The sequence below is a fragment of the Perca fluviatilis genome, chromosome 2 (genome assembly GCF_010015445.1).
Source record: "Perca fluviatilis chromosome 2, GENO_Pfluv_1.0, whole genome shotgun sequence".
NCBI lineage: Eukaryota > Metazoa > Chordata > Actinopteri > Perciformes > Percidae > Perca > Perca fluviatilis.
Window position 1 is genome coordinate 38843167 of NC_053113.1, and position 27442 is coordinate 38870608.

The 27442-nt window shown below is 41.2% G+C and overlaps 2 protein-coding genes and 1 pseudogene across 2 annotated transcripts; all 3 read left to right on the plus strand.

Moving 5' to 3' along the window:
• The first annotated feature begins 5067 nt into the window (after positions 1-5067).
• LOC120551801 lies at positions 5068-6048 on the plus strand (annotated as a pseudogene).
• Positions 6049-17746: 11698 nt separating this feature from the next.
• LOC120552206 (olfactory receptor 52K1-like) lies at positions 17747-18712 on the plus strand. Its single transcript, XM_039790043.1, has one exon. It carries the CDS (start codon positions 17747-17749, stop codon positions 18710-18712), a length of 966 nt encoding a protein of 321 aa, XP_039645977.1.
• A 3138-nt stretch (positions 18713-21850) lies between these two features.
• On the plus strand, positions 21851-25753 carry LOC120553818. Its single transcript, XM_039792525.1, has 2 exons — positions 21851-22508; positions 23162-25753. The coding sequence occupies exon 2, from the start codon at positions 23425-23427 to the stop codon at positions 25036-25038; it is 1614 nt and encodes a 537-aa protein (XP_039648459.1). The 5' UTR covers positions 21851-22508; positions 23162-23424; the 3' UTR covers positions 25039-25753.
• The last annotated feature ends 1689 nt before the right edge of the window (positions 25754-27442 follow it).

Below are 27442 nucleotides of genomic sequence, written 5' to 3' on the forward strand. Positions count from 1 at the left end.
CCGGAACTTTTCCCATTTGACGCGGTAAAATGAAACCTTACAGGTCACAATACTGTCTAGCGGACACACTGAGTAGTACAATGTTTCCTCTGAAGTAGAAGTACACAGTAAGTCAGTAGTATACAGTGGGGTTGCATATTATTACTAAGGGATTTGGGCCACAGGTCGGATTCGAACCTGGGTCTCTTTGGTTCCTTCTGTAAGTCATTTTGGGTACAATGATTAAAGGCACTGCACTAGTGAATATAAAGCACAGAAGGTCAAGTTTACAATAGTGGCACATGTGGGTTCTGCTCATCTGACCCCGGCTGTTACTGTGAAAAGTAAGCGGTTGAGTTCACAATAACTGCGGGGGGTGGGGGTTTCAGATGACAAGTTGAAATGTGTTTAATAACAATAAATGTATTTATCATTTAAATACAAATAACTTGTATTGTCAGTGATATATGTCAGTAAGCAAAGTGCTGTACTAAGGTCAACAATAGACCTTTGCATGCCCCAGCTCCCCTGAGGTTTTTAATGTTAAAAGTTTAACATTAATGATGGATGATGATACAACAACACAAATGAGATCCATGGGGAAGCTATTTAGTGTCTCATGTGGGACAAAAGTGTGCATGTGGGAGTGTATTCCTATGTGTGTCTTTGTGCCTTAGTGAACTCTTATCTCAAAACAGTCTTATGCAAGGTTGTTTTCCCCAGAGTTCACATATTCCAAACATTGTGTTTTGCACTTCTGTTGAAACAATTCTTTCCTCCAACTTTTTGGCAACCTCAACTCTTTAATATATTATTTGTATAAATTGACATCTTAAATAGAGTTCCATACATTTAGGAAAGTCAAAATATGAATGCTGTAAATTGATTGTTCTGTAGCCTGTATGGCAACAATAAATGAGGCTTATACAGTCGACTCACTGGTCAAAATACGTTTGTTTATGAAGGCAAGCACTGTGTGGTTTTAAACTGCCTGAACTCTGATTATCAATTATTATATTTAGTCGATTTTGTATTTATTGATTGTCTATTAGGGGTGTGAATCTTTACTGGTCTCATGATTTGATTACAATTATCCTGTCAACAATTCAAATCGATGTGTCCCCGCCTCAATATTATTATATATTACTACACATGGTTTTCATCAACAAATTCAAGCAGTCAGATATATACAGTATGAACTCCCAGGGCCGGTTCTAGCCTGCTATATTAGGGTGGGCTGGTAGAAAAAATAGGTGGGCAACTTGTAAACAGAGTTTAGAGAAGTGCATTACGGGTGCCAGCTTCCAGGCCCTGGTGACATGGCACAAACATTTGACTAATACCAGCTGGCCTGGCAACCCAAAGGCATAGGATCTATTTGAACATATTTGGGGAGGAATATGATGTGGTGGGTCTGAAACTAATTTGAGCATTAAACACTAATGGTGCGTTCTTTTTGTCTTGTAATCGCGACTAGTAGCTCGAGCGTGACGTCACATCCGTGTCGAAAAACGAATAACCGCGGGTTGTTGCGTTCATTTTGTCACACAATACTACGAGTCGGAGAAAAGATGGATTTTTGTAACATTTTCAGTAACATTTAGGATTCTATTCACCCAGTTATTGACATATTACACACATATATTTCACAGTTTGATACATGAAAATTACGTTTTGTTTAACGTTAACGTTAGGCTACTGCTCTGCTTTCTGCTCAAGACTCGGCTTAAAGACGTTGTCATATAGCAACCGAGCGTCTCTAGCCAATTTCAGCTGCACAAGCTACAAAATAACTAATTAGGCGGTATTTAACTCCTAATAAGACTGTAGCGACATGCCTATAGGTAGCAGTATACAGCGCTATGTGTACGACTTCTTCATTTGGTTACAACAACGACAAAAGTGCTTAAAATGGTAGAAAACCACAATGTTTACTACGTGTGATGCACGACGTAGCCATCTTTGAAAGTGAGCTCGGGGTCCTCTGAGTTCAGACGACTTGACGAGTCGTAAATACGACCTCGGGGGCGTTCTTTTTGCAACTTCCGGGTCGTAACTCCGGAAAACGACTCGTAAAACGACTTCGGTGGACAAAAAGAACGCACCATTAATTTCCTGCATTCTGGTGAATTTTCATGCACCTATTTCTAACTTTTTCTGCATCAATTTATGCTGGAAAGGTCTTTATTTGTGTAAAGGAAAACACAGGGGACAATTGAAAATATGAAAACATAATGGAATATAATGAAGTAAGGCTCTGAGGCATTCTGTATTTTTCAAATATTTATTCTCCTGTAGATCAACTTTCTCATTTAATGTTATCTCTGCTGAGTCAACACACATGTAGGCCTAGGCATGATTTACTCCTCCCTCCTCTTTTGTGTCTTTTGTTTGGGGAACTAACCTCTTTAAATATGCACATGGCACTTATTAATGTGAATGATAGGCTACATGAATTAATAAACACCTGGACTGGAATAGCTCAGATGTATTTCAGCAAGATTTCTGCTCATTTTCAAAACTTTGTGCACATTCAAAATGTAACTCATCCCATCTTCTTTTGAGATAAAATATATACCCTTAATATTACGAGAATAAAGTCAAAATATTTCAAGAAAAAATCCGTCTGCCCTATAGTCTACTGTGCATTACGTTATTGCTCTGCTGATATGGCAATATGTCATCTACACCGTCTGACAGATACAGAGATCCCTTCCAGGGTCTATGGATGAGACAAAGTTTGGGGAAGCGGCTGAATGCTGCTCTACATCGGAGGTGGAAAACCGAAACTACGGCAGAAGCACAGACGCAGTGCCACGTCTGCAGCAGACACACACACACACAGAAGTGCGTCCATTATAATCAACTGGAGCTGCTACACTGACTGTGGAAGCCACGCTGCTCATCTCTATTTTACAGAGAGAATGGACACAAAGCGATAGGTCTTCTTCAGAGCACAATAACGATGAGAAGACGGGGCAGTGAGCGACTTTGGAGGCGGGCTTTAGGCTGCCCACCCAATCGGAAGTTAGAAATGCTACTGGTATTTTCTGTGCAATTTTTTTCCATTGACTTTCCTTAACTTTTGATTGGGTGGGCAAAATGCACGTTTGGGTGGGCCCACCCCACCCCACCCCACCCCACCCCACCCCACCCCACCCCACCCCACCACTACCCATTGCTGCCACCGGCCCCCGTGAACTCCCCTTTTTATTGTATCTGCTCTTAAATAACACACTTCCTGAATGTAGCAGAGTCTGAAGTCAACAGACAAAAGGCAAAAACAACAAGAAGCAGTGACCGGAAAATCAACAGCATGATCAGTAGGTTATAATCGATTATGGTCTGTCACTGCTTCGATGCAGAATCATCCACATCCGTATCGCGATGCATGGATGCAAAGATTAATTTCAATACCCCTACTGTATATAAGAAAAAGTAATGACAAATCCCTGCCTACAAAGTCCAAAAACCCAAATTAGTCTTCATATTTCTTATTTTGTCTAGACAAAAGTAAATGAAAAATAGTAAAGTCAGTAAGTTTAGTTTAAGTTGATTTAAACACCCTCATACCTCAGATTCCTACTGGTGATGTAGGGCTGCAGACAGGTGTAGACAGGTTCCTGACCACTGAAGGCTCTACGATGATGACGAGAATCTTCAACTGAATTGACAGTTGCTTTTGTGTTAGCAATGGTTATGATACTGGGACATCAGGCATTCATACTGTTCTCATATTGCTCTATAATTAGACTAATACAGTCTTAGCCTAAATATAGGCTAAAATTCATTGAGTCTTCAAGTGTTTATTCTGTTTTTTAAGAAAGAAAATGTTGATGAAAAGACTCAAGGTGGCCTTCTATTATATCTTAAATTTAGCTTTTGCTTACATCTTAGAGATACTTGTTAGAAAACTGGATACAGGTTTTTACCATTTATGTAGATTTAGTAAGCTTCTGCCATGTACTACTACAGCTACAACATTAATAATACTGCTACTTCTATTTACAATTACATTACCCATAATACAAACTACAATTACCACAAACTGTAGTAACAATATCCACATGCAGGCATTGTCCAACAACTTAAGACAAAAACTCATAAGCTAAAAGGCTTCACATTTCATGTTAATCATTTGCTTGTTATGTTATGCCATAGAGACGTCATGAGCCTGGATTAAATGTGCTATGTGCTGAGAGACCACCATTAAACACTGGGGATATTAACCCTCCCTCCTCAGTAACAATTTAGGTACACATTGGGGTTTTGTTCAAGTGCAATTGTTTACTCATGTGGGATTTATAAACCATTAGCATTATTAAATTAATGGCTCTTCCAATTAACCCTCATAAGGTGATTGTTCCTCTCTATGCATAGTTGGCATAGCAATATTTCCCCCCCACTGACCAATTTAATATTAATTACTATGTTAATTGAAAAAGTCAGACATTTAACACCTACTGGAAATACAGTAAGAAATGTTATATTTCTTACTTTTTTTATCTTCACAATAACTGATTGATGTATTTCCGCTAGATGAAAAAACTAGTGTGGCTAAGAGAGATTAATGTGACTGATTGTTAGAGAATAAAAAGGAAGGGACATTGACCTTCATCACAAGCAGGTGTGGGTTGTCTTCTGGAGGGAGGGGTTTCAGTAATCTTCACAGTTTATAATATCTTGTAACTGCACACTAAATTCAGTTTTTTCTTTAGAAGTATTTCAGAATCTTTTCATTAAATTAAGATTTTATTTTTGCACCATCTTAGCCTCTTGATAAGTTATTTGATTAATTCTCGGCATCTGAAAGTCTTCGACATCATGTAGGTGTAAAAGGTTGAGTGGTAGAAATTGATCAGCTTGTTGCTTGTTTAGTTTGTTTGTTTAAAGTCTGATAATAAGTGTGTGAGTTACTCACACACACTTCATTTTATTTATCCTATTTTAATGCAAAACAGTAATTGCAATAAAATGGTGGACAGTGCGTATGGTGCTATTGTCACATTGCTATTGTTTAAATGTTTGAGATGATGTTATATGTTTTATATTTCCTTTTTAGTGTGTTCAGGAAATTTGTACTCCATCATGCCGGGGGGAAATCAGAGCATTGTGACTGAATTTATCCTTACTGGATTCCCTGGACTTCATCCAGAGTACCAAGGAATTGTCTCAGCTGTACTGTTCTTAGTTTATTTCTTAACTGTGACAGGCAATGTTACAATTTTTTTTTTATTTGCAACCGACCGCAGCCTTCATAAGCCAATGTATTATATAATTCTAAATCTGAGTGCATGCGACATTCTCTTTAGCACAACCACTTTACCTAAGATCATCAGTAGGTATTGGTTTCAATTAGGGAAACATTTCATTCACTGCTTGGTTTCGCCCAAATGTACTTTGTGTACTACCTTCGCACAGTGAATTCCTTCTTATTCTCTGTGTTCGGCTTTAGATAGGTATTTGGCAATCTGCCATCCTCTCAGATATCCCCTTGTTCTTAAAAACTCCACTATCCTCATTCTAAGTATTACAGCATGGGTAACTGCTAATGCAGCCTCTTTAATGTTAGTTATTAGGGCATACCCTCTGCCTTACTGTGCTTCAAACATTATCAACCACTGCTACTGTGATCATGTTGGTATAACAACGCTGGCATGCACTGACAGGGCTCCTTATGGCTTCCCTGCTTTTGTGTTAGCAATGGTTATGTTACTGGGACCTCTGGCATTCATACTGTTCTCATATTGCTCCATAATTATAGCTGTATTTAAGATAGCAAATGTACAAAGTTGTGTAAAATCTCTGTCCACTTGCAGTCCTCAACTGATTATAATCTCACTCTATTATTTACCCAGATGTTGTGTATATTTAGCCAGCAATGGCTTTGGCATTAAATTTAGTGATGATGTGCGAATAGTAATTATTATGCTGTATAGCCTTTGTCCCCCCATGATTAATCCACTTATATACTGCTTGAGAGCTAAAGACATGAGAGAAAGTTTGCAGAAGCAATTCAACAGAAGGGCTGTGCCACAAAAAGCACAAGTTTCAGCTATAAGTAACTGATAAACCAATGCATTATTCAATGTTTTTCCTTTCTTCTTAATAGCAATCTCTCCTTGTGAGGACTGGCAAGTCTCATGAAAAATATTGACTGAGGACTAATTGAAGCTGTCAAAATGGTAACCATGTCATTTTGAAACACGTCTTAATTTAAGCCAATTCTTAAATGGAGGAAAAGGCTTCTTTTATCTGCTATGTCGAAATTATAGCTCTAACAGTGCAGGACTTTCAAATTGTCATGTGAATTGGAGTCAGTTGTTTCATATGTATACTGTCAAAGTACAGAGGGAGCGCAAAAGTGGAGAATGAGGGTATATTTTAAATGTATTTGTTGTATTTTTATTAAAAAAGTGAATTAAATTAAATATTAAGTATACTGTATATCAATTATTAAAACAGTGTCTTTTAAATCTCTCTTTATCAAGCATTCACTAAGATTCAGTTTCTCTTTCATACATTGTTTATTCAGCAGGACAATGCACAATAGATGTATTGTACCAGATGTAGCTAAAACCTAATTTTCATCTGTAGTCCCTGGGTGGAGGCCACTAGTGATGCAGATGTTACAGAGATAAAAGATAATTTGTAGTAAATGAAAACCTTAGGATACACTCTTAAAATATATATATATAATTAAACACCATACGAAAAACTAAGAGATGAAAAACTAAAAATAACAATCATCTGAGCAAATAAGAGTTAAATAAAGAATGATAATAATATATTATGCATTTTTCACTAAGGAGCACACAAGTGCTAACATCATTAAAAACATACAGTTAACCAGTAGGCTACAAGACATTTCTAACAAGACATTCAGTATCAGTACCAGTGAGTGAGCCAGAGAGCCAGCAAGTTTTGTTTGATTTTGTTAGTTTTAACAATAAAACATTTGATTTATACTTGAACTGCTGCCACCCTGTCCTTGCTTTTACCCCTGGGTTATTTAATTTTTCTGTCCTTCGCCCGTAGACTTAAAGGAGAATTCCGGCCAATTTTTACATTAATCTTGATCGCTATAATTATGCGAGTACAGTCGATAGAAGAAAAAAAAACGAGCCGAATCGGTGCGGTCAACGCGAGTAGCTTCAGCAGGGCCGGCGACTGCCATAGGCGACCTAGGCGATTGCCTAGGGCATCAAAAGTGTTGGGGGCGCCGTGTCGCCCTTAGGTATACTTCCCATTAATAATAGAATTAGAACGACAAGCGAAATAAAACGTGTTTATTAAACATGATCATCCTAGGGCGCCCCCTCAGCCACACATTTAGCCTACTTGTCAACCTTTCATTACGCGACCAGTCTACGGGTCAAACTCAAACACACGGACCTCTGAAACAGACCTGTGCGTCGCTTAGTGTCCACTCTCGCTGTAAAAATAGAGACGAGCAGCGGCACAGACACGGAGCTGCTGCAAGCGCACCTTCCGTGGTCTGTGCAGCTTCAGGTTTATAATGGACGCGCTCTGCTCTGGGCATGCTGCGGCAGATGTGTCCCTAGTTCTGCGTAGTATTGTGTTTCCACCTCCGATGTAGAGCAGCGTACAGCCACTTCCCTAAACTGTCTCATTCAGAGACCAGAGACCCAAACGGGGCTCTGTGTCTGTCAGGAGGTCTGAGATCAGCATTACGTGATCAGCAGAGCAGTCACGTAATGCACAGCACACTATGGTGCAGGTGGATTATTTTCTGAAATATAGTGACTTTATTCTTGTAATAGTCTATTGTATTATCACTTTATTTTTCTCACAATATCACAACTCCTCCATACCTCAGAGAACACAGATGAGATACTGTATTTTGAATGTGCACAAAGTTTTGAACATGAGCAGAAATCTTGCTCAAACACATCTGAAATATTACAGTGGAGGGGTTTATTAATTCATTAAAATTAATTCATGTATCATTCAGGTGAATAATTTTAATATGCACATTTAAGGTGGTTACTTCCTCAACAAAAGAAGCAAAAGTGGGAAGAGTAAATGATGCCTAGGCTACATGTGTGCTGACTCAGATATAATTAGAAACATCGATCCAAAGGAGAATAAATGGATGAAAGCAATACAGAATGCCTGAGAGCCTTACTGCAAAATATTCCATTATGTTTTTATATTTGGATTGTAATCTCTGTTTCCCTTTAGATAAAGATATTTCCAGCATAAATTGATTCAGAAAAAGGTAAAAAAAAAAAAAAAAAAAGTGCATAAAAATTCACCAGAATGCAGGAAATGAAGTATTTAATGCTCAAAATTTTCAGGGGGTGGACCCCCAGACCCCCCCATTATAAGTCACAATGCACACAAATCTGGAAACAAAACACTGGCCTTTGGGTTGCCAGACCAGTTATGATTTGACCAAATGTTGGTGCCATCTAACTTACATGGAAGCTAGAAACTAAAATGAACATACATTGCTACTCTATCGCTGACACAGCGCTGTGGACATCTGGCAATGTGAGACTGGGGGGGGGCGCAAAACTCAATCTCGCCTAGGGCAACCAAAGGGCTAGAACCGGCCCTGAGCTTCAGCTACGGCAGTTGTCGGGGCAAGAGTGCCTTTGTGCCTCTTAACAAACACAAAATGCAATTAAAATGTCTGTGCAACATGAACAGGGCCCTTACGTGACAACAATATACGTTTTCAACACAGACATTGTTTAAATTCACCTACCCAGTCTTGATCCTGCCAGTAGCTAGCTCGTCCTGCTAGCTGCTAGATGCTAGCTGCCGTGTGTTCAGCCAGGCTTCTGTGATAATCATCACGCAGCAGTTCCGTGTATTTATAGCTCATCCATTTTGTGTGTGATCGATCTGGTGTTGGTGAGTAGGAGCCTTGGCAGTGGCAATCTGTGTGGTAGTTCCCTAAGCCGGACTAGCAGGCCCGACCGGCATCCTTGCTTCTGATTCCTACCCACCTTCGTCGCCTCCTGCTCCCCATAACAATCCACCGAGCGCCCGCTGTTCTGGCTATGTCGTCCAGAGGACAGGTCATGCCTTCACGACGAAAACTTGAAGTTTATTCCCCCTCAAAATTAGGTCATTGAGCACTGTAGTGGTTATGACCATATCAGTGACTATGTAACTACATGTACATTGGAAAAATGATGTCTGTGGCTTCCACAGTGATAGCATTAGAGAAGGCTTGCTGTAGTCTCGCGCTGAAGTCCCGTTGTAGCAGGAAAAGGTAAACTGTGTGCAGATCGCTCCGAGAAGCAATCCCGTTTGGTCCGGCTAAGGGAACTACCACACAAATCGCCACTGCCAAGCCTCCTACTCACCAACTTTAATTGCATTTTGTGTCTGTTAAGAGGCACAAAGGCACTCTTGCCCCGACAACTGCCGTTTTAGCTCAGTGGAAGCTCGTAGACGTAGCTACAGCTACTTCGTGTTGACAACACCGATTTGGCTCGTTTTTCTATCGACTGTACTCGCATATTTATAGCGATCAAGATTAACATAAAATTGGCCAGAATTCTCCTTTAATAGGGACATAACCGTACTGAAGACTTTAATTAAAGGTATTAAGTGTAGTTTTGGGGTGAAACGTTGATGCTCCACACACATCTTCAGCAGTGATCTATACAATCACCACAGTTTTAACAGTAGTGTCACCAATTCAGGACCCTACCAAATGCCTTCTGTTCTGAGTTGCTGGCATTGAATAACAGCCAGAATAGTGTTTTTGCAGAACATGACCTTGGACCTTTTGGACATAAAATGTCATCAGATTTGTGTGAAACGTCGTAATTGGCGAAGGAATTTTTACATTGTTTTTAAAGAAAACATTTTCTGAAATGCAATAACAACCTCAAACTAAGGCATACATTAAACATACATAAACATGACCTTAAGTTGTGCAACTTAACTTTCAGAACTACAAGTTTCAACCTAGACTGATCTGTATATAGGCCATATGTAATATTAGTTATACTCAACCTATTTTCATTTATAGATTTGATTAAAATGCTACACAGCTCTGTGATACTTATGCTAGTAGATCGTTGATCAGCTGTTTCTCCATGAAGAGAGAGACTGGGAGAAAATGGTGGGCAAAAATCAGCTGTTTTTCCGAAGGGATAGTCAACAAGTCGGCTCTTTAGATCACACTTGGGTGAAGAGAGGGGCAGAGCTGTCAACCGATCACCATCTGGTGGTGAGTTGGGTCAGGGGGTGGGAGAAGACTCTGGACAGACCTGGTAAGCCCAAACGGGTAGACTGGGGTGGTGGTTCCCCTTTTCAAAAAGGGGGACCAGAGGGTGTGTGCCAATTACAGGGGTATCACACTTCTCAGCCTCCCTGGTAAAGTCTACTCCAAGGTGCTGGAAAGGAGGGTTCGGCCGATAGTCGAACCTCAGATTGAAGAGGAACAATGTGGATTCCGTCCTGGTTGTGGAACAATGGACCAGATCTTCACTCTCGCAAGGATCCTTGAGGGAGCCTGGGAGTATGCCCATCCGGTCTACGCTGAAGGCGTATGATCGGGTTCCCCGGGAGATACTGTGGGAGGTGCTGCGGGAGTATGGGGTGAGGGGGTCTCTTCTCAGGGTCATCCAATCTCTGTACGACCAAAGTGAGAGCTGTGTCTGGATTCTCGGCAGTAAGTTGGACTCGTTTCAGGTGAGGGTTGGCCTCCGCCAGGGCTGCGCTTTGTCACCAATCCTGTTTGTAATATTTATGGACAGGATATCAAGGTGTAGTCGGGGTGGGGAGGGGTTGCAGTTCGGTGGGCTGGGGATCTCATCGCTGCTCTTTGCAGATGATGTGGTCCTGATGGCATCATCGGCCTGTGACCTTCAGCCCTCACTGGATCAGTTCGCAGCCGAGTGTGAAGCGGCTGGGATGAGGATCAGCACCTCTAAATCTGAGGCCATGGTTCTCAGCAGGAAACTGATGGAATGCCTACTCCAGGTAGGGAATGAGTCCTTACCCCAAGTGAAGGAGTTCAAGTACATTGGGGTTTTGTTCGCGAGTGAGGGGACAATGGAGCGGGAGATTGGTCGGAGAATCGGCACAGCGGGTGCGGTATTACATTCAATTTATCGCACCGTTGTGACGAAAAGAGAGCTGAGCCAGAAGGCAAAGCTCTCGATCTACCGGTCAGTTTTCGTTCCTACCCTCACCTATGGTCATGAAGGCTGGGTCATGACCGAAAGAACGAGTACAAGCAGCCGAAAATGGGTTTCAGGACGGGGGGCTGGCTCGCTCTCCCTTAGAGATAGGGTGAGAAGCTCAGTCATCCGTGAGGAACTCGAGTGAGCGGCTGCTCCTTCGCGTCGAAGGAGCCAGTTGAGGTGGTTCGGGCATCTGGTAAGGATGCCCCCTGGGCGCCTCCCTAGGGAGGTGTTCCAGGCACGTCCAGCTGGGAGGAGGCCTCGGGGAAGACCCAGGACTAGGTGGAGGGATTATATCTCCAACCTGGCCTGGGAATGCCTCGGGATCCCCCAGTCGGAGCTGGTTAATGTGGCTCGGGAAAGGGAAGTTTGGGGTCCCCTGCTGGAGCTGCTCCCCCCCGCGACCCGACACCGGATAAGCAGACCAAGATGGATGGATGGATGATTAAGTTAGACCCAATGTTTTCTGTTGAGATGCTGAAGCATTGACGTTGTGCTATTATTGTTGTAAGCTAGTTTGATTTTGCAGTAGACACACTGTATAGAGTTTTCGTTTTAATTACGTCTGAACTGACTCCAAACTTTGGACACTTTCTGTTGTTTTCTCCAGTCTGTCTCTTCTCTTAGCCCCTTGCTATTTACACTCTCGTTCTTTATTTTGTAATCTGAGCCATCAGTGACTGACTGCTGACACATGCCATGAAGAACAGTGTCAGCCCGGTGTACTTTTTGTTTTCAAATTCAGTTTAGTTTTAATTAGTTTTAGTGTTAGTTTTAGTCTTTTTTTGTAATATGGGTTTTTGTCAGGGGCAAGATTCAAAAAGGTCAGAAAAAGTATTGTGCATTAATAACTCAACAAAAACGTCATACAGTTTTAGAAATATGTATTCACCATGTATTCAACAATAACAACAGAACATAAAATGTACATATGATGATGGGCACAAATATGTAAACAGTCTACACAAGACACCGCAGTAAGATTAATATGTGTAAGTGACGTTTGCCAGGAAAAAACCTAAATAGCCAATCGACTAAAGAAGACATACATCAACAGGTGTTTTGAATTTTGGTTCAAGTAAAGTGGCGAACTTTTTGAAGTCAATCGACTCACACAGTTGTGTAGACATCCTCAATACACATATTAATCCACGCTTCCTCCTGCTTTTGGTGTTCCTGTGTATACTAACCAGCAGCTATCAGGTCGCCGGTGAAAGCCCTCCTGTAGTGTTCTCTGTCCTGCGGTTGTCTCCGTCATGCTGCCTGGGCCTGTACCCATACATCCATGCCCTGTACCAGGGTAAGCTTCTGTTTCGGGGGAGGGGTGCTTTGCATTCTCCTTACCGGCTTCTGCGGGATGTGGGTGAGAAATCGTCTTTTACTTGTCCATGTCCATCTGAGGCCATTGCTGACTGCTGTCTTCCTGACGCTGGTCTGATTTTATTTATAGTATCAAATCATAACAAGAGTTATCTCGAGACACTTTACAGATAGAGTAGGTCTAGACCACACTCTATAATTTACAAAGCCCCAACAATTACAGTAATTCCCTCAAGAACAAGCATTAGCAGTAGCTATTGCAACAGTGGCGAGGAAAAACTCCCTTTTAGGAAGAAACCTGCTTGAGCACCTGCCCCTTTGCCACTTGATGCCCAAAGTGCCCTTTTGTCAAGGCAAAAAAAAAAATGTAATTAAAGGCCCTTTTGTGAAGGCCTGCCCAAATCTAACAAATGAATGAATAATAATTTATTCATAAATAAAATGAACCACATGATGACCTTTCACCTGACGACCTCATCCAGACCGGGACGATTTGCCGCACGTGCGTTTTTCAATATCGCGCACGTGCACTACTACCAGAAGGAGAAGATCTTCAATTCCGCAGCTGCTGGTAAGTGCTGTTCTCAGCGAAGCGGTGTGTTTGTAATATTTACTGATTATTATTATTATTTTACAAGAACGATGTGAAGAGAGCATGAGGCTGTTGTTTATATTGCTGTGTGTGTGTGTGTGTGTGTGTAGCCTAGAAGTAACATTTAGTTTACTGTTTTTTGAGGGAGAAAAGTTTCATGGGCATAGAGGGATCTTGTCTTTTTATGTTATTTGACTAAAAACTATTTATACTTTGTACTATTATTATTATTCCAGTATTTATTTAAAAAACGTAAAAATAATTATCACACACTGGTAAAGGCTTATACTGATTTTCCAACCCGTTCTCATTCCGAACTCGTAAAATAAGGACGTTTGGCCAGTGGCTGTCAGCGTCTGATGTGACGAAAAAGGCGCCCTTCAGCGTGTTTGTGTAACGCAACGGGGAGAGCTGCAGTTAGATAAGATTTAGCGAGTAGTATGTAAGGGAGAATTACTGTGTAAGGACATTGGTTGGGGTAATGGATGGGTCAAACCCAGGACTTTCACACAGGAGACCCGGGTTTGCTTCCCGCTTGTCACGCTTGCTAGAGTTGCTTTTTAGAGTCGCTTTTTTCTTTCCTCCCGCGTGTCACAGAACTGTACGCCCACCCACGACCCTTTCCTAAACCCAACCGTCCCGTTCTTCCCGCGTGTCACGGAAGATAAGTTAAGTTAAGCTTTTCTTTGAGAAAAGAACAAAGAACGGCACTGAAATCATTCTTAAAAAAGGAAGATGTGTTCGGAGTTTTGAAGACCGGAAACGCAAAAGTTTTATCTATCAACTAGCTTCGCTACCTTCTTCGTTGCTCTGCCTGGTTGTAGCGCTATCCTATTACGTGCAGAGGGAATTTGAAAGACAACCGTTTATCCCGCCCCTCGGATTGAGCCCTGTCAATGGTGAGTTCTCAGACCCAACATCTTGATGCGGGTCTGGCTTGTCAGGCTAGCTCATTGTGTCATAGGAAGGAAGGAAGTTCCCCAGCAGTCTAGAACTCAGAAGTCTATGTAATGGCCTGCCTCCCTCTACTCTCACTATATTACTGCATATGTGATAGGTAGATCTGATGACTATGAAGAGAAGCAGAGAGAAGCAGGGTTGCTGTGTCTGCAGCTATACACCCTGCCCCACCGGTCTAGGCGTACGCTGCAACTCCTCACTCCCTAACTATAAGCTTTATCAAAGAGGAGGGTTTTCAGTTTATTCATAAATGTGGTGATGGTGTCTGCCCCCCGAACCCAGATTGGAAGGCTCTGGCTCCCATTCTACTTTTAGAGACTCTAGGAACCACTAGTAGCTCTGAGTGCAGTGCTCTAGTGGGACAATAAGGTACTAAGAGCTCTTCTAGGTATGATGCTGCTTGACCATTTAGAGCTTTGTAGATCAAGAGAAGGATTTTAAAGTCAATCCTGGATTTTACAGAAAGCCAATGCAGAGAAGCTAGTACAGGAGAAATATGGTCTACAGTTTTTCAATGCTGTCACACATTGTTTTCCAGGAGCCAAGGTTCTAGACATCCTCGCCAAAGACAAGGCCCTGTTACCCTCACTCCCGATCTCGATTAAAGTGCCCATATTATGAAAAAAAATCACTTTTTCTGGGATTTTGGGTGTTATTTTGTGTCTCTGGTGCTTCCACACGCGTACAAACTTTGAAAAAAAAACATTCATGCTGTTTTGAGTGAGATACGGGTTTCTGAATGTGTCCTGCCTTCAGTCTCCGGGTGAGCTGTTCAAAATCTGCACGGCTTTCTACGTCACTAGCCGAAACGAGGGGCCTAAGGGGCTAACTGTTAGCATGCTAGCGCTAGCATGCTAGCTCGTTCTCAATGACAAAACACTGCTACAACATACACAAATTCACCCTAATCTACAAAATAAATTGTATAGAACTACTTACATGTCCCTGTTCTGCAGGTATTCCACGCAAAGTTGGAAGTGCGCCCTCGTTTAGAAGAAGTCTCCCGGCTAATCCTGCCTTGTACAGGCCGAAGTTGGAGAAACAGCTAGCTACCTCATGTAATCCTTACCTAGCTACTGCGCATGTGCGACTGACAACAAAGATGGAACAGAAGTTGAGAGGTCTCACTCTGTAGCTAAAACAGAGACCTGACACAGGATGAAAAGAGGAGCTGCAGCAATGTGCAGTACAACAAACGTGGTGTTTTTGAAAATTAAACGATGTAAACCTATTCTGATACAATCTCAAATTACAATTATGAACCTGAAAATGAGCATAATATGGCCACTTTAAACGAATTGTAGTCCATTGTGGACATGAAATGATGAGTGAACAAACAAACTTCAACCTTCTCATTGACACTTTAAAGAGCACTGGGAAGTCGGTTTTTATTTCGGGCCCGCTTCCATCTCTAGGTCGCGGAGCATGCCTTTTTAGCAGACTACTCTACCTTAACACCTGGCTCCAGTTTACATGGAGCATTCACAAGATAGGTTTTATTGACAATTTTAATCTATTTTGGGAATGTAGCACTCTTTTTAGCAGGGATGGTATTCATCCAAATACACGAGGCAGCAAAATGCTCTGTGGAAATTTACGGCACGCCTTGCAGACTCAAGAGCTATGATTGACTGTTTGCATTCCGTTAACACATGCACAAGCACACTTCCCAGTCATATTCTCCCATAAGCTCTCCTTCCTCTAGAAATAACTCTGTTAGCCCACAGACCAGCTATATCATCCCAGTTAGAATCAATAATAGACCACACAAAGTGGTGAATCCGCAAAACAATAAGAAGCACTCAACTGCTAACATAGTAAATGTAACACCCATTCCCTGTCAGTCACAGTCTGTTCCAACAAACAGCAGGAAAATCATTTTTAATCAATGATTTTATTATCAAAAACAATCTTGATTTTATGTTTTTAACTGAAATAACAATAATGACCAGAATAACAGTGCTGCTGTTCTTATCGAGTCAGCTCCCTCCAACTTCAGTTTTATGAGTGAGAATAGAGTGAATAAGAAAGGAGGTGGAGTCGCCATTTTGTTCAAAGACTCATTCCAATGTACACAATTATCTTATGGAAATTTTGCTTCTTTTGAACATGTGGCTCTTCAGCTAAGGTCCTCCCCTTGAGCTATATTTCTAAATATCTACAGGCCACCTAGATACTGTGCAGCTTTCTTTGATGACTTTACTGAACTGCTGTCTATGATCTGTATTAACTTTGACTGTGTAATTATTGCTGGTGATTTCAACACTCATGTTGACAACCCTCAGGAACTGTGTTGTGTTTATGAGAACTATGGACTGACTCAGCATGTGACAGAGCCCACACACAATAAGGGACACATTCTGGACTCGATTATCTCTAAAGGTCTGAACATTTCCAAGGTTGTGGTGACAGATGTTGCTCTCTCTGATCATTCCTGCGTTTTCTTTAACGGCTCTATCTCTTTGCACAAAAGTGTTCAAACAAAGATAATAAGAAAGTGATACATCACTGAAAACGCCAGTGAATCATTCATTCAGCTTTTCTCCTCCACACCCACCGTTTCTGGGGCCTCAGTCACTGAGCTTGTAGATAATTTAAATTGTAAAATTACAAATGTTACTGATGCCATTGCTCCCACTAGGGTCAAAGCTGTCTCTAGTAAGAAAAGATCGCCATGGAGAAATGTCCGAAAAAAGAGAAGAAAAAAAAAAGCTCTGAAGACCTATCGTTTTGATGTTGCCTTTTTTCCTTTGTACTGCACTGTGAATTATATTCTTGTATTCTATCTGTTTTTAATTTTGTATTCATTTCTAACTGCTTTTTAATGTTTTATGTAAAGCACTTTGAATTGTACTGTTGCTGAGATGTGCTATATAAATAAAATTGCCTTGCCTTGCCTTGCCTTGTTATGGTAAGCTAGGTTAGCCTCCTTGTGTGCACTTCTCAAATGTACTTTCAAATTCATGGGATTTTTCCTTTCGTAAATTGTACACATATTTTATCACCTTCCAATGCAAGGCACTTGCTTTTATCTGACACAGTCATAATCAAATGGGACTCTGCTGCTTTCTTCCGACTTTCGGTACTGCCATGATGTCAGGCGAGGGGCATGGACTATGTTGTGTTCAATTTGACATGGAATGTCGGAATTTCTGGGTTCCCGGTCGGAAACTATATATCTATGGCATAGACTGTATAAAACAGGTCTATGGTCGGAAATGTCAACTCTGAAAGATGTTATTTGCTCTGTGGAAGACACAGGACATTCACTCAATAATTTAATTTAATTTTAGTTAGTTTTCTAAACAGACATTACAGTTTTAGTTAGTTATCGTTTTTTTGTACTGCCTCGTTTTTATTTTTATTTCAGTTAACGGCAATGTTGTTTACCATGTTGTTTTCGTTCGTTTTCGTTAACGATTATAAACTTGATCCCTAGTAATTAGGATATATTTAATCAGCAAGATATTAATGAAGTATGTACTGCATAGTGCACACAGATTATCCCACCCCACATATGTCATTACGTCAGTTCCTAAACAGCCTTTATAATATGCAGTGCACTGTAACCTTGATTGTCAGTATTGGGATTTGCCTCAACCTCACAGTCGACAGAAAATAGCTATATCATAAAGACTACTGTACTGTCTGAATGATATACCTACAACAAACTCGCAACCTTTTTTTAGAGAGAATTTTTCACAACATTTTAACATAAATTATGATTATTACGAACAAAACAGCAATCAAAGACTTCATAATACTTGGATTCCCAGGTCTTGACCCAATGTATTATGGACCTGTATCTACTCTTCTTTTCTTTACCTACATGGCTATTCTTGTTGGAAATATTTTTATTTTAGTTTTTGTTGGAGTTGAGAGGCATCTTCATAAACCAACATATCTGATCTTCTGTCATATGGCAATGAATGATTTGTTATTTGGGACAGTGACCTTACCAAAAATGATATCCAGATATTGGTGGGATGACAAGATAATATCTTTTGGTGCCTGCTTCACTCAGATGTTTTTTGTTCATTCCTTGGGAGCAATTCAATCTCTCCTTCTCCTTATTATGGCCCTTGATCGTTTTATTGCAGTTTGTTTTCCATTAAAATATCCTGTTCTACTTACAAATAACATTGTATCTATGGCTTGCGGATTGTCATGGATTGGTACATTTCTTAGGATGATGTATATTGTATTTCATGCCCTAACCTTACCTTATTGTAAATCTAATATTGTGCAATGTTATTGTGACCATACTTCAGTTACAAACCTGGCATGTGGTGGAGATGTAAAATATGTTCAGACTGTTGCTCTCATCCTTGCAATGTTTAGTCTCTTGCTTCCACTTTCATTTATACTTTTTTCCTTTATTTCCATCTTTGTAGTTGTTTTAAGAATAGGAAACGCAGAAGGACGATACAAAACCTTATCAACTTGTACACCACAGTTACTAATTTCTTGCCTTTATTACGTGCCAAGATGTTTTGTTTATCTAGCTCATTATACAGAATTCTCTTTCAGTTTGGACATCCGCATTTTATTGGTATTGTTGTACAGTCTTCTTCCTTGTGCTGTTAATCCAATCATATATTGCTTCAAAACAAAATATATCAAAGATATTTTGATGAAGAGATTGAAAAATGCTAAAGTTGGAATGAGGCTTCATAGTAATGCATAGTGTCTAAATATGATTCTTACCATATCTCTGTATATCAAATAACAAATGAAAAATGTTTGTCTATCTAAACCACTTTCACTCTAGAGTACTTGATATCAAAAGCTTATGCTACATGTTCTCTTTATGGTGGAAGGCTTAATTGTTTATTTCACAGTTCTGCTAGAAAGCATTTGTTTAAATGTTCTGTCAAAGACCTGAGCAAAATTCTGTACTAAATTATTGTATAATAATAATAATAATAATAATAATAATAATAATAATAATAATAATAATAATAATAATAATAATAAGTATATGTGAGAAAGTGACAACAGCCATGTGTCAAATACAACTAAAATGTAATACATAAAATATCACTGTGCCTTACTTTTGTTTTACTTTTACTGATTGTGTTTCATGCATTTCTTCGTATGTATTGGATTGTTGTCTGATTGGTTACTTTTATTCATTTTGTTTCTTGTTGCTTTTTATTTTTTGTTTGTTCTGTTTTTACCATAGTTTTTCCTTTTTTGTTATTGTGTTGTTTTTTATAAACCTGTGGATTCATGAACTCTCTCGACACATTTATAATAATAATTATAATAATCAAAATCATATGCTTCCGTAGCTAGCCAGCGCTCCGTAGCTGGTGCGGACCAAGATACTGTAGCTTCTGTTAGCGCTTCTCTGTGCTTCCATTGGCGCAGTCGCTAACTCATAGTTCCATAACCACGGTGTCTGTCTTCTAAAGCAGTACTAATAAACAATTTGATATCAGATCAAATTGATCGATTCTATCTTACCAAAACATGGCTGTGCCATGAAGAATATGTTAGTCTAAATGAATCCACTCCTCCCAGTCATATTAATACTCAAATTCCATGAGGCTCTGGCCAAGGAGGGGGAGTTGCAGCCATCTTTGATTCAAGTCTGTTAATTAATCCTAAACCTAAAATAAAATCCAACTCGTTTGAAAGCCTTGTTCTTAACCTTCTACATCCAACATGGAAAACACTACAGCCAATTATATTTGTTGTTGACCAAGCTCCAGGTCCATATTCTGAATTTATATCTGAATTCTCTGAGTTTTTATCATGCGTAGTCCTTAAATCAGACCAAGTACTTATTGTAGGTGATTTTAATATCCATGTGAACGTTGACAACGATAGCCTTAGTATTGCTTTCAACTCATTACTAGATTCAATTAGTTTCAGTCAGAGTGTGCATAAGGCCACTCACTGTTTTAACCACACCCTCAACCTTGTGCTGGCATATGGTATCGAAATTGAAGATTTAATAGTATTTCAGGAGAATCCTTTATTATCAGACCATTTCTCTAATAACTTTTGAATTCTTACTACCTGACTATACGAAAATAAATAAAAGCTTCTACACTGTCAGATGCCTATCTGACAGTGCTATAGCTAAATTTAAGGAAGATATTCCAACAGCATTTAATTCAATGCCGTTCCTGTCATGATTAGTCTAGTGCAGGAACCCAGAAGCAGACCAGGACTAGGTAAGCAGGAGTACAAGGTGAGTATTTATTTGGAATAGAATGTGGAAACGGATTGGTCCAGTTGGTCGGCAGGGAATGAGGCTGGAAGGTGGCATGATTTAGTGCTGATCCAAATGTACTGCAGTGAAGTCGACAGCCAGGCAGGTGTGAGTGATAATCCAGGTGTAGAACTGTAGGTAGAAGACAGGCGGCTGATTAGGCAAAAAAAGAGCAAAAACAGAAAAAGACTTAGCAAAACTAGGAGCTTGATACGAGAGCAAAAACCTGAAAAATCAGTTACCGGTGTGGATCCCCTTACAAAAGAGCACAGACTAACGCTACATGGAGTACTGTACAAGTTTGACTCGAGAGCACTGTATGTAATTTTTGGAGCCAAGCTTTAAAGGAACATTTAATTAGGCTGGAAAACATGATGAATGCGGACTATTCAGTTTATAATCTATGTCTATTACGCTTACTAGGCTGGTGTGTTTTTCCCATAGCCTATTTCAGAAGTTAATAGCTGGTTGAAATATAGTATGTAAGTTTTGGAACCAAGCTTTAAAGGAACAGTTAATTAGACTGGAAGAACATGATGAATGCGAACTATTCAGTTTATAATCTATGTTTATTACTTCTACTAGGCTGGTATGTTTTTAGCATAGCCCATTTCAGAACTTAATAGCTGGTTGAGACCTAGTTCTAAGGTTTTTGTAACATTGTTCATGTTTAACATAAGAGTTCAATACACCTGTTTCAATTAACCTGTGACTTTAGATGGGGGGGCGTTTTGAGCTGGAGTTGTGCGTGAGCCATGTATCTTACAGACAGGGGAGGGGTCTGCGGTCTCAGAGGGTTAGGGGATTTATTTTATTTAGTTTTTACCACACTTTGCTTAGATCTAAGTGTACACGTGTACATTTTGAAGATGGCTGAGCTTTCAATCCCTTCAGTTAACATCAGGGGGCTAAATGGCCCGATCAAACGAGCTAAATCGTCTACAGAATAAATACTTCAAGGTTGCTGCCTCATCTAGTGACGACACCAAAACCAAGGGCTCCATTGTGTTGCTGTCGTGGAAATGCGCACTCACCGTAGACAAAAGTATAAAGACCTATCAGGCAGGATATCTTATATATGTACTACATATAACATTATCTACCTTCTCCCTCTTGGCCATATTTTCCGTAAACATAACATTCAGTTCCATTGCTATGCAGATGACACCCAGCTCTACCTACCCACTAAACCTACCACATCCCTCCCTCCCACCTCTCTATCAAATTGTCTTCAGGAAATCAGATCCTGGTTCTCCCTAAACTTTCTCAAGCTCAACAGTGACAAAACTGAACTCCTCCTTATTGGCACCAAATCAATCCTCTCAAAAATAAATGACTTCTCTATCTCCATCGACAATTCATCTGTGTCCCCCTCCCCCCTGGTTAAGAGTCTGGGTGTCATCCTAGATAGCACTCTGTCATTCCAGTCCCACATCAATAACATCACTCGGTCAGCATATTTTCATTTACGTAACATCTCTCGCCTGCGCCAATCTTTCTCCCCCAACAGTGCTGAAATTCTGGTTCACACCCTGGTCACCTCCCGACTAGATTATTGCAACTCTCTCCTCTATGGTTTACCTGACAAATCCATCCATAAACTACAACTAGTCCAAAACTCTGCTGCCCGCATCATTACCAGAACCCCCTCCATCAGTCACATAACACCTGTCCTGTGTAACAGTGATATTTTGAACACATTGAATGGAAATACATCCAGAGGTTAAAAGATACTTAAAAATGTGCATAAAAGTATAAGCTAAAAGCTGCTAAGTTAAGATACTGTAATTAATTGCACTGCTTGGTTGAAAAGATGGTCAGTCATAAGCTAAAACTGCTAAGTTAAAATGCTGTAATTCATTGCACTGCTTGGGTAAAAAGATGGTCATTCATTTCTTTGAGTTGAAATGCACTATGATCTGTAGATCAGTAATCCATTGCTCTGACCTTGTCAGGTAAAAGAGGCTTAAAAGATAAATAGGATAAAAAGGTGATTTGTGTTTAAAATGCTGTCTAAGATACCTATGAGATTATGGGAAAAAATGCATTTGAAAGGACATTTTGCAGTATTTCTTTGTTTCCTTAAGTTTTTATTTGTTTCCGGTTTTAAGCACTAGCTGAGTTGTTAATCTGTGTTCGATTACTAATGCCTTGTCCGAACTGTAGGGGAATGTGTGGCTTCCGCTCGTCCATTACAACATTGGACTTGAGTGAAGCAACATTGTGTCCGTGTAGTTCATTCTATTTTCCCCTTTTACAGGTAAGAATGAAGGTTGTGGGATGTTTGATCGATGAATATGTGTTTTAATTCTGTAAGGGAGTAAAATATTAGTTACTGTGATAACTCAAGCATGTGAATTTTGAAGATTGAATGTAAACGTGCTGCTCTACTGTGGCCTGCATGCGAACTGCGTCACATGAAGTTAGGTGAAGCGTGCTACTAACATTAATGTAATATCGCGTGGTTGCCTGTGTCCACTAGTTTCTATATTGTTTGTATCAGAATGCTATTGCTGCAGTTTAATAATAATAGTGTTGATTATACGGTGTTAAATGTGCAGAAGCGAATATTTTGTTTTAGTGCAACTGAAGTAAGATTGTAAATGATAGGGTTAGTGCAACTGAAGTAAAATTATCAATTATTCTGGGTTAATAATAAATGCATAGCAGAACCATTTTGTTAGGTGCAGCTAAGATATATTTTGTTTTGTTATTGAAAATAGTTTCACTGTTACTTACTCAAAACTGAGTTACTTAAAGGGACATTATTGTGTTGTGAACAGAGAAAATACATGGTTTATTACATCTTGTAACTCTGCTACTGTGATGTTACTGAAAAAATGCATTACAACATTGGACTTGAGTGAAGCAACATTGTGTCCGTGTAGTTCATTCTATTTTCCCCTTTTACAGGGGCACAACATTTGGAGGCACCGCTGGGATTGTGTGCAGCTTGGACCAGCATCTACAAGAGATGTCCCCAGCCGTCGCACATCTCTGTTAAACAACCCAGATAATTCGGAGCAGGAGGTGGATCAGCGGCAGTGGGATTCCGATCGTCTTAGGGGCAGCTTGTATGTGATCTGAGGTATTTCTACATACCAGGAGAGCTACTATTACTACCCAAAGAGTGAAAGATACCACGTCACTGCTAGCAACCACGCTCTGCTGGAAAGATGGAGTCGACAGAGTTAGAGAAGTTACAGCTTGAAGTAATAAGAGAGTTGTGTCTGCTGCCCCGAGAAAGTTTAGTGGAGATATGTGACTATCTAATCATTGCCGGAGCAGAGTTTGAGCATGTTTCTGACAAGGGCCGAACTGCTCTCATCACACTAATTTCGAGCCACATCCAGAGAACAGAGCTAGAAAAGCTTGAGGATAAAGGCATGGCTGAACTACTCCATCTTCAAGACAAACTTTCTGAGCTCCAGGTAGCTTGTAAAGCGGGCACACTAAAACAAGTAGACGAGCAACAGAAAAAACAGAACGAGGAGGAGGACAGACTATTGAAGGAAATTGAGGCCTTGCAGCTTCGGTTGGCAAGCACACAGAAACGGAATGTGAATGAAAAGCAGGAGAAAAGAGAAATGAAAAGCATGGCCCCCACTAGTCAGCCACCACCGAGATCAGTTAACAGTCCTGCCCCTCACCCATGGCACAAAGACTTTAAGATCGCAGGCCAAATTGGTGAGCCCGGTCAGAAAGACAAGCTGACTTTTTCAAGCCTAGCACGACAAATTGAACATGGCTTAAGCAAGGGGTTCCCTGAACTTGAGATTGTAGATGCAGTGATCAGAGCGATATCCCCTGGCATGCAACTTCGAAGTTATTTAGAGGGCAAAGCCAGCTTACCCTTACCCACATTGAGGCGTATACTACGTTGTCATTATCAAGAAAAAAGTGCGACTGAACTTTATAAGCAGCTGACCTCAGAGGTGCAGGGCATCAAAGAAACCCCACAGAGTTTCCTTATTCGCACCTTTGACCTGAGACAAAAGATCTTGTTCGCTTCGCAGGAAGATGAGTCAGGTCTCCAATATGACCCTGGATTAGTGCAAAAAATGTTTCTTCACACTGTGTTAACTGGCCTCCAGAATGACAACATCAGGCGGGATCTTCAGCCTTATTTGGAACAAGTGGACATCTCTGATGAACTGTTGCTTGAGAGAATGAATACAGCATGTGCCTATGAGACCGAGAGACAGAACAAGAAAAGAATGTCAGGACAACAGAAGCCTGTTACCGCCCACTCAGTCCAGTCGAGCGATGCTCCTGCTGAAAGGAATGAAAAACCTCCAACCCAACAACATTCTAAAGTTTCCCCAGTTGTTCTTTCCCAGCTTGAGGAAATTAAATTTGAGATGGCTCTGTTGAAAGATCTCAAAGCTGAAGTGTCTCAAATTAGGGAGTCCATGCAACAGCCCCAGCACACCCCTAGACAGCCACTGCCAGCAGGGGGGGCCGATGGTGCATCAGGACTGCAATTCTCGGGTCAGCGGGTGCAAGATCTGCCACAGGGGTACTGGTTCACTCCGGACCACAGACACCAAGGAGGAACTGCCCAGTATCAGCAAAGGTTTGCCCCCCAGCGCAGCTTTGCCCCAGCAAATCGTGGACGAAGGAGAAGATGTTTTGGCTGTCAACAGAGTGGAGCTGGAGATTATTGCACACACTGTTACAGGTGTGGCAGCAGCGAGCACTTCCTGGCCGGCTGTCGAGCAAGGGAACAGAGACAGCTTGGAGGTGAGCCTTTAAATGGGGGAAGGTCACTCGCACGGGACGGGGAGTGACTGATAATGACGGAAGGTCCCAGGAATGTGCACATTGTGGACAAAAGGGTGAGGGAGCAATCCTAAAGCAATGTGCATCTTGTAAGAAAGTGCTTTACTGTTCTAGGCCATGTCAAGTTGATAATTGGGATGAACACAAAAGAGTATGTGGACCTCCCTCATGTCTGACAACGAACACTACCCCAACAAGAAAAACAAAAGCTAAGAGAGCACCATTGGTAGGGGAGAAGCACATTGTTGATTGTTTCATCCAAGATCAAAGGGTTCAGGCGTTGTGGGACTCAGGCTCCCAAGTGACCATAATTGATGAGATATGGAAAGAAGCACACCTGCCAGACCTAAGATTAAGAGACATTTTAGAAATTTTAGATATTACCCCAGATTTTGACATAAAAGCCGCAAATGGGGAGAGTATGCCATACACGGGTTGGGTTGAGGCAACTTTCAGATTGGTTTCAGGGGCTGCATCCAATACAGAAATTATTGTCCCCATACTAGTAATGAAGGGTGGTCTGCTTACTCAACCAATTATTGGGTCTAATGTAATTAAGATTATTATAGACAGCGAACTGAGACAGTCCAACATTACTGATCAAGAACAGCTGAGTAGAACAGTAAGGGCAGCTTTCCCAGGCCAAGCAAAGGCTTTTGTAAAACAAGTAACTGCTGTTGTAGGACAAGTCACTAACCAGCAAGTGGATGAGTATGTCGTCAAGACAAAAAAGAGAGGATTAACATACCTAAACGCCGCGTCAGTCAGAGTTGAGTGCTATGTACAAATGGACTCCCCACATGAAGATAAAACATTTTTCTTTGAGCCTGATGTGAACCCCCGCTGGGCTGAGGGACTCGAACTATGTGACATGCTCGTGAAAGTGAGTAAGGGCAGAAAAAAACCCTCTATTATTGTAAGTGTACAGAATCCTACGGATCATGAGATAGTGTTAGCAGGGAGGACTGTAATCGGGACTGTCCAGCAGGTCCAGGCAATTTACCCTACCGCTACCCTCGAGGGGTTCTGCCCTACACCTCCTGCTACAACAAATCACATCAGGGCTGAAAAGGATCAAACTACTGGTGAGTTTTGGGATCCACAAGTGGACCTGACTCATCTCAGTGAGCCAGAACGGGAGATAGTTCACAAGATGTTAAGAGAGGAGTGTGCCTCATTTTCAAGAACAGATGATGATATTGGCTGCATAGAAAAACTACAACTTAGCATCTCCCTGAAAGACACAAAGCCTGTAGCGAAATCATATCTCTCAGTGCCTAGGCCTCTTTATCAGGAAATGAAGGACTACTTGAATGACCTCATCGCCCAGGGTTGGGTGGAGAAGTCTAACTCGTCATATGCATCACCAGTCGTGTGTGTCCGAAAAAAGATGGGAGTCTGCGACTGTGTATCGACTTCCGGCAGTGAACAAAAAGACTATTCCCCGACCGCCGCGCCTATCCCCAGAGTGCAAGAGATAATGGATGGCCTAGGAGGAAACTCGTGGTTCTCTCTGTTGGATCAAGGAAAGGCGTACCATCAGGGATTCATGGCGAAGGAGAGCAGACCCATAACAGCTTTTGTGACACCATGGGGTCTCTATGAGTGGATAAGAATTCCTTTCGGCCTGATGAACGCTCCAGCTGCCTTTCAGCGCTGCATGGAAGAATGCTTGGGGGAGCTAAGGGATGAAATCTGTATTCCATACTTAGATGACACCCTGGTCTTCAGTAGAACATTTGATGATCATGTGGAGCATGTGAGGATAGTGCTACAGCGACTACGACAGCGGGATAAAGTTAAAACCAAGTAAGTGTGGAGTGTTCACGCGAGGTCCGCTACTTAGGGGCGCATTGTGTCGGCTGAGGGCAGTAAAATGGATCCCGGCTGATACTGCAGCTGTGAGGGCTTTAAAGGAGAAAAGGCCACAGACTGTAGGAGAACTGAGGACAGTCATGGGACTACTGAGCTACTACCGACAGTACATCAGGGACTTCTCCCGTATCGCCGGCCCTCTTTATGCCCTCATGGAGTTGGACCCTGGAGCAGTTAAACAGAAGGATCGTAGCTTCAAGGGCAAGGAAAGTGAAAGGGAAGTACAAAGGGGACCCCTTCATATAATTCGATCACATGGACTGACAAACATCAACACATACTGGAGCGATTGGTTGACTGTCTGGTTGAGCCTCCTATACTTGGATTCCCAGACTTCATTAAATCATTCATTTTACACACAGACGCTTCACAGCAAGGTCTAGGTGCAGTGCTGTATCAAGAGCAGGAGGGTAAGCTTCGTGTAATGCGCTTATGCATCGTACCCTGACCAAGACAGAAAAAAACTACCATCTTCATTCAGGAAAACTTGAATTTCTGGCCTTGAAGTGGTCTGTTACCGAGCGATTCAGAGATTAC

Coding starts and splice junctions, on each gene's coding strand:
- LOC120552206 (XM_039790043.1), top strand. CDS start 17,747: ATGATTATTACGAACAAAACAGCAATCAAAGACTTCATAATACTTGGA.
- LOC120553818 (XM_039792525.1), top strand. CDS start 23,425: ATGGAGTCGACAGAGTTAGAGAAGTTACAGCTTGAAGTAATAAGAGAG.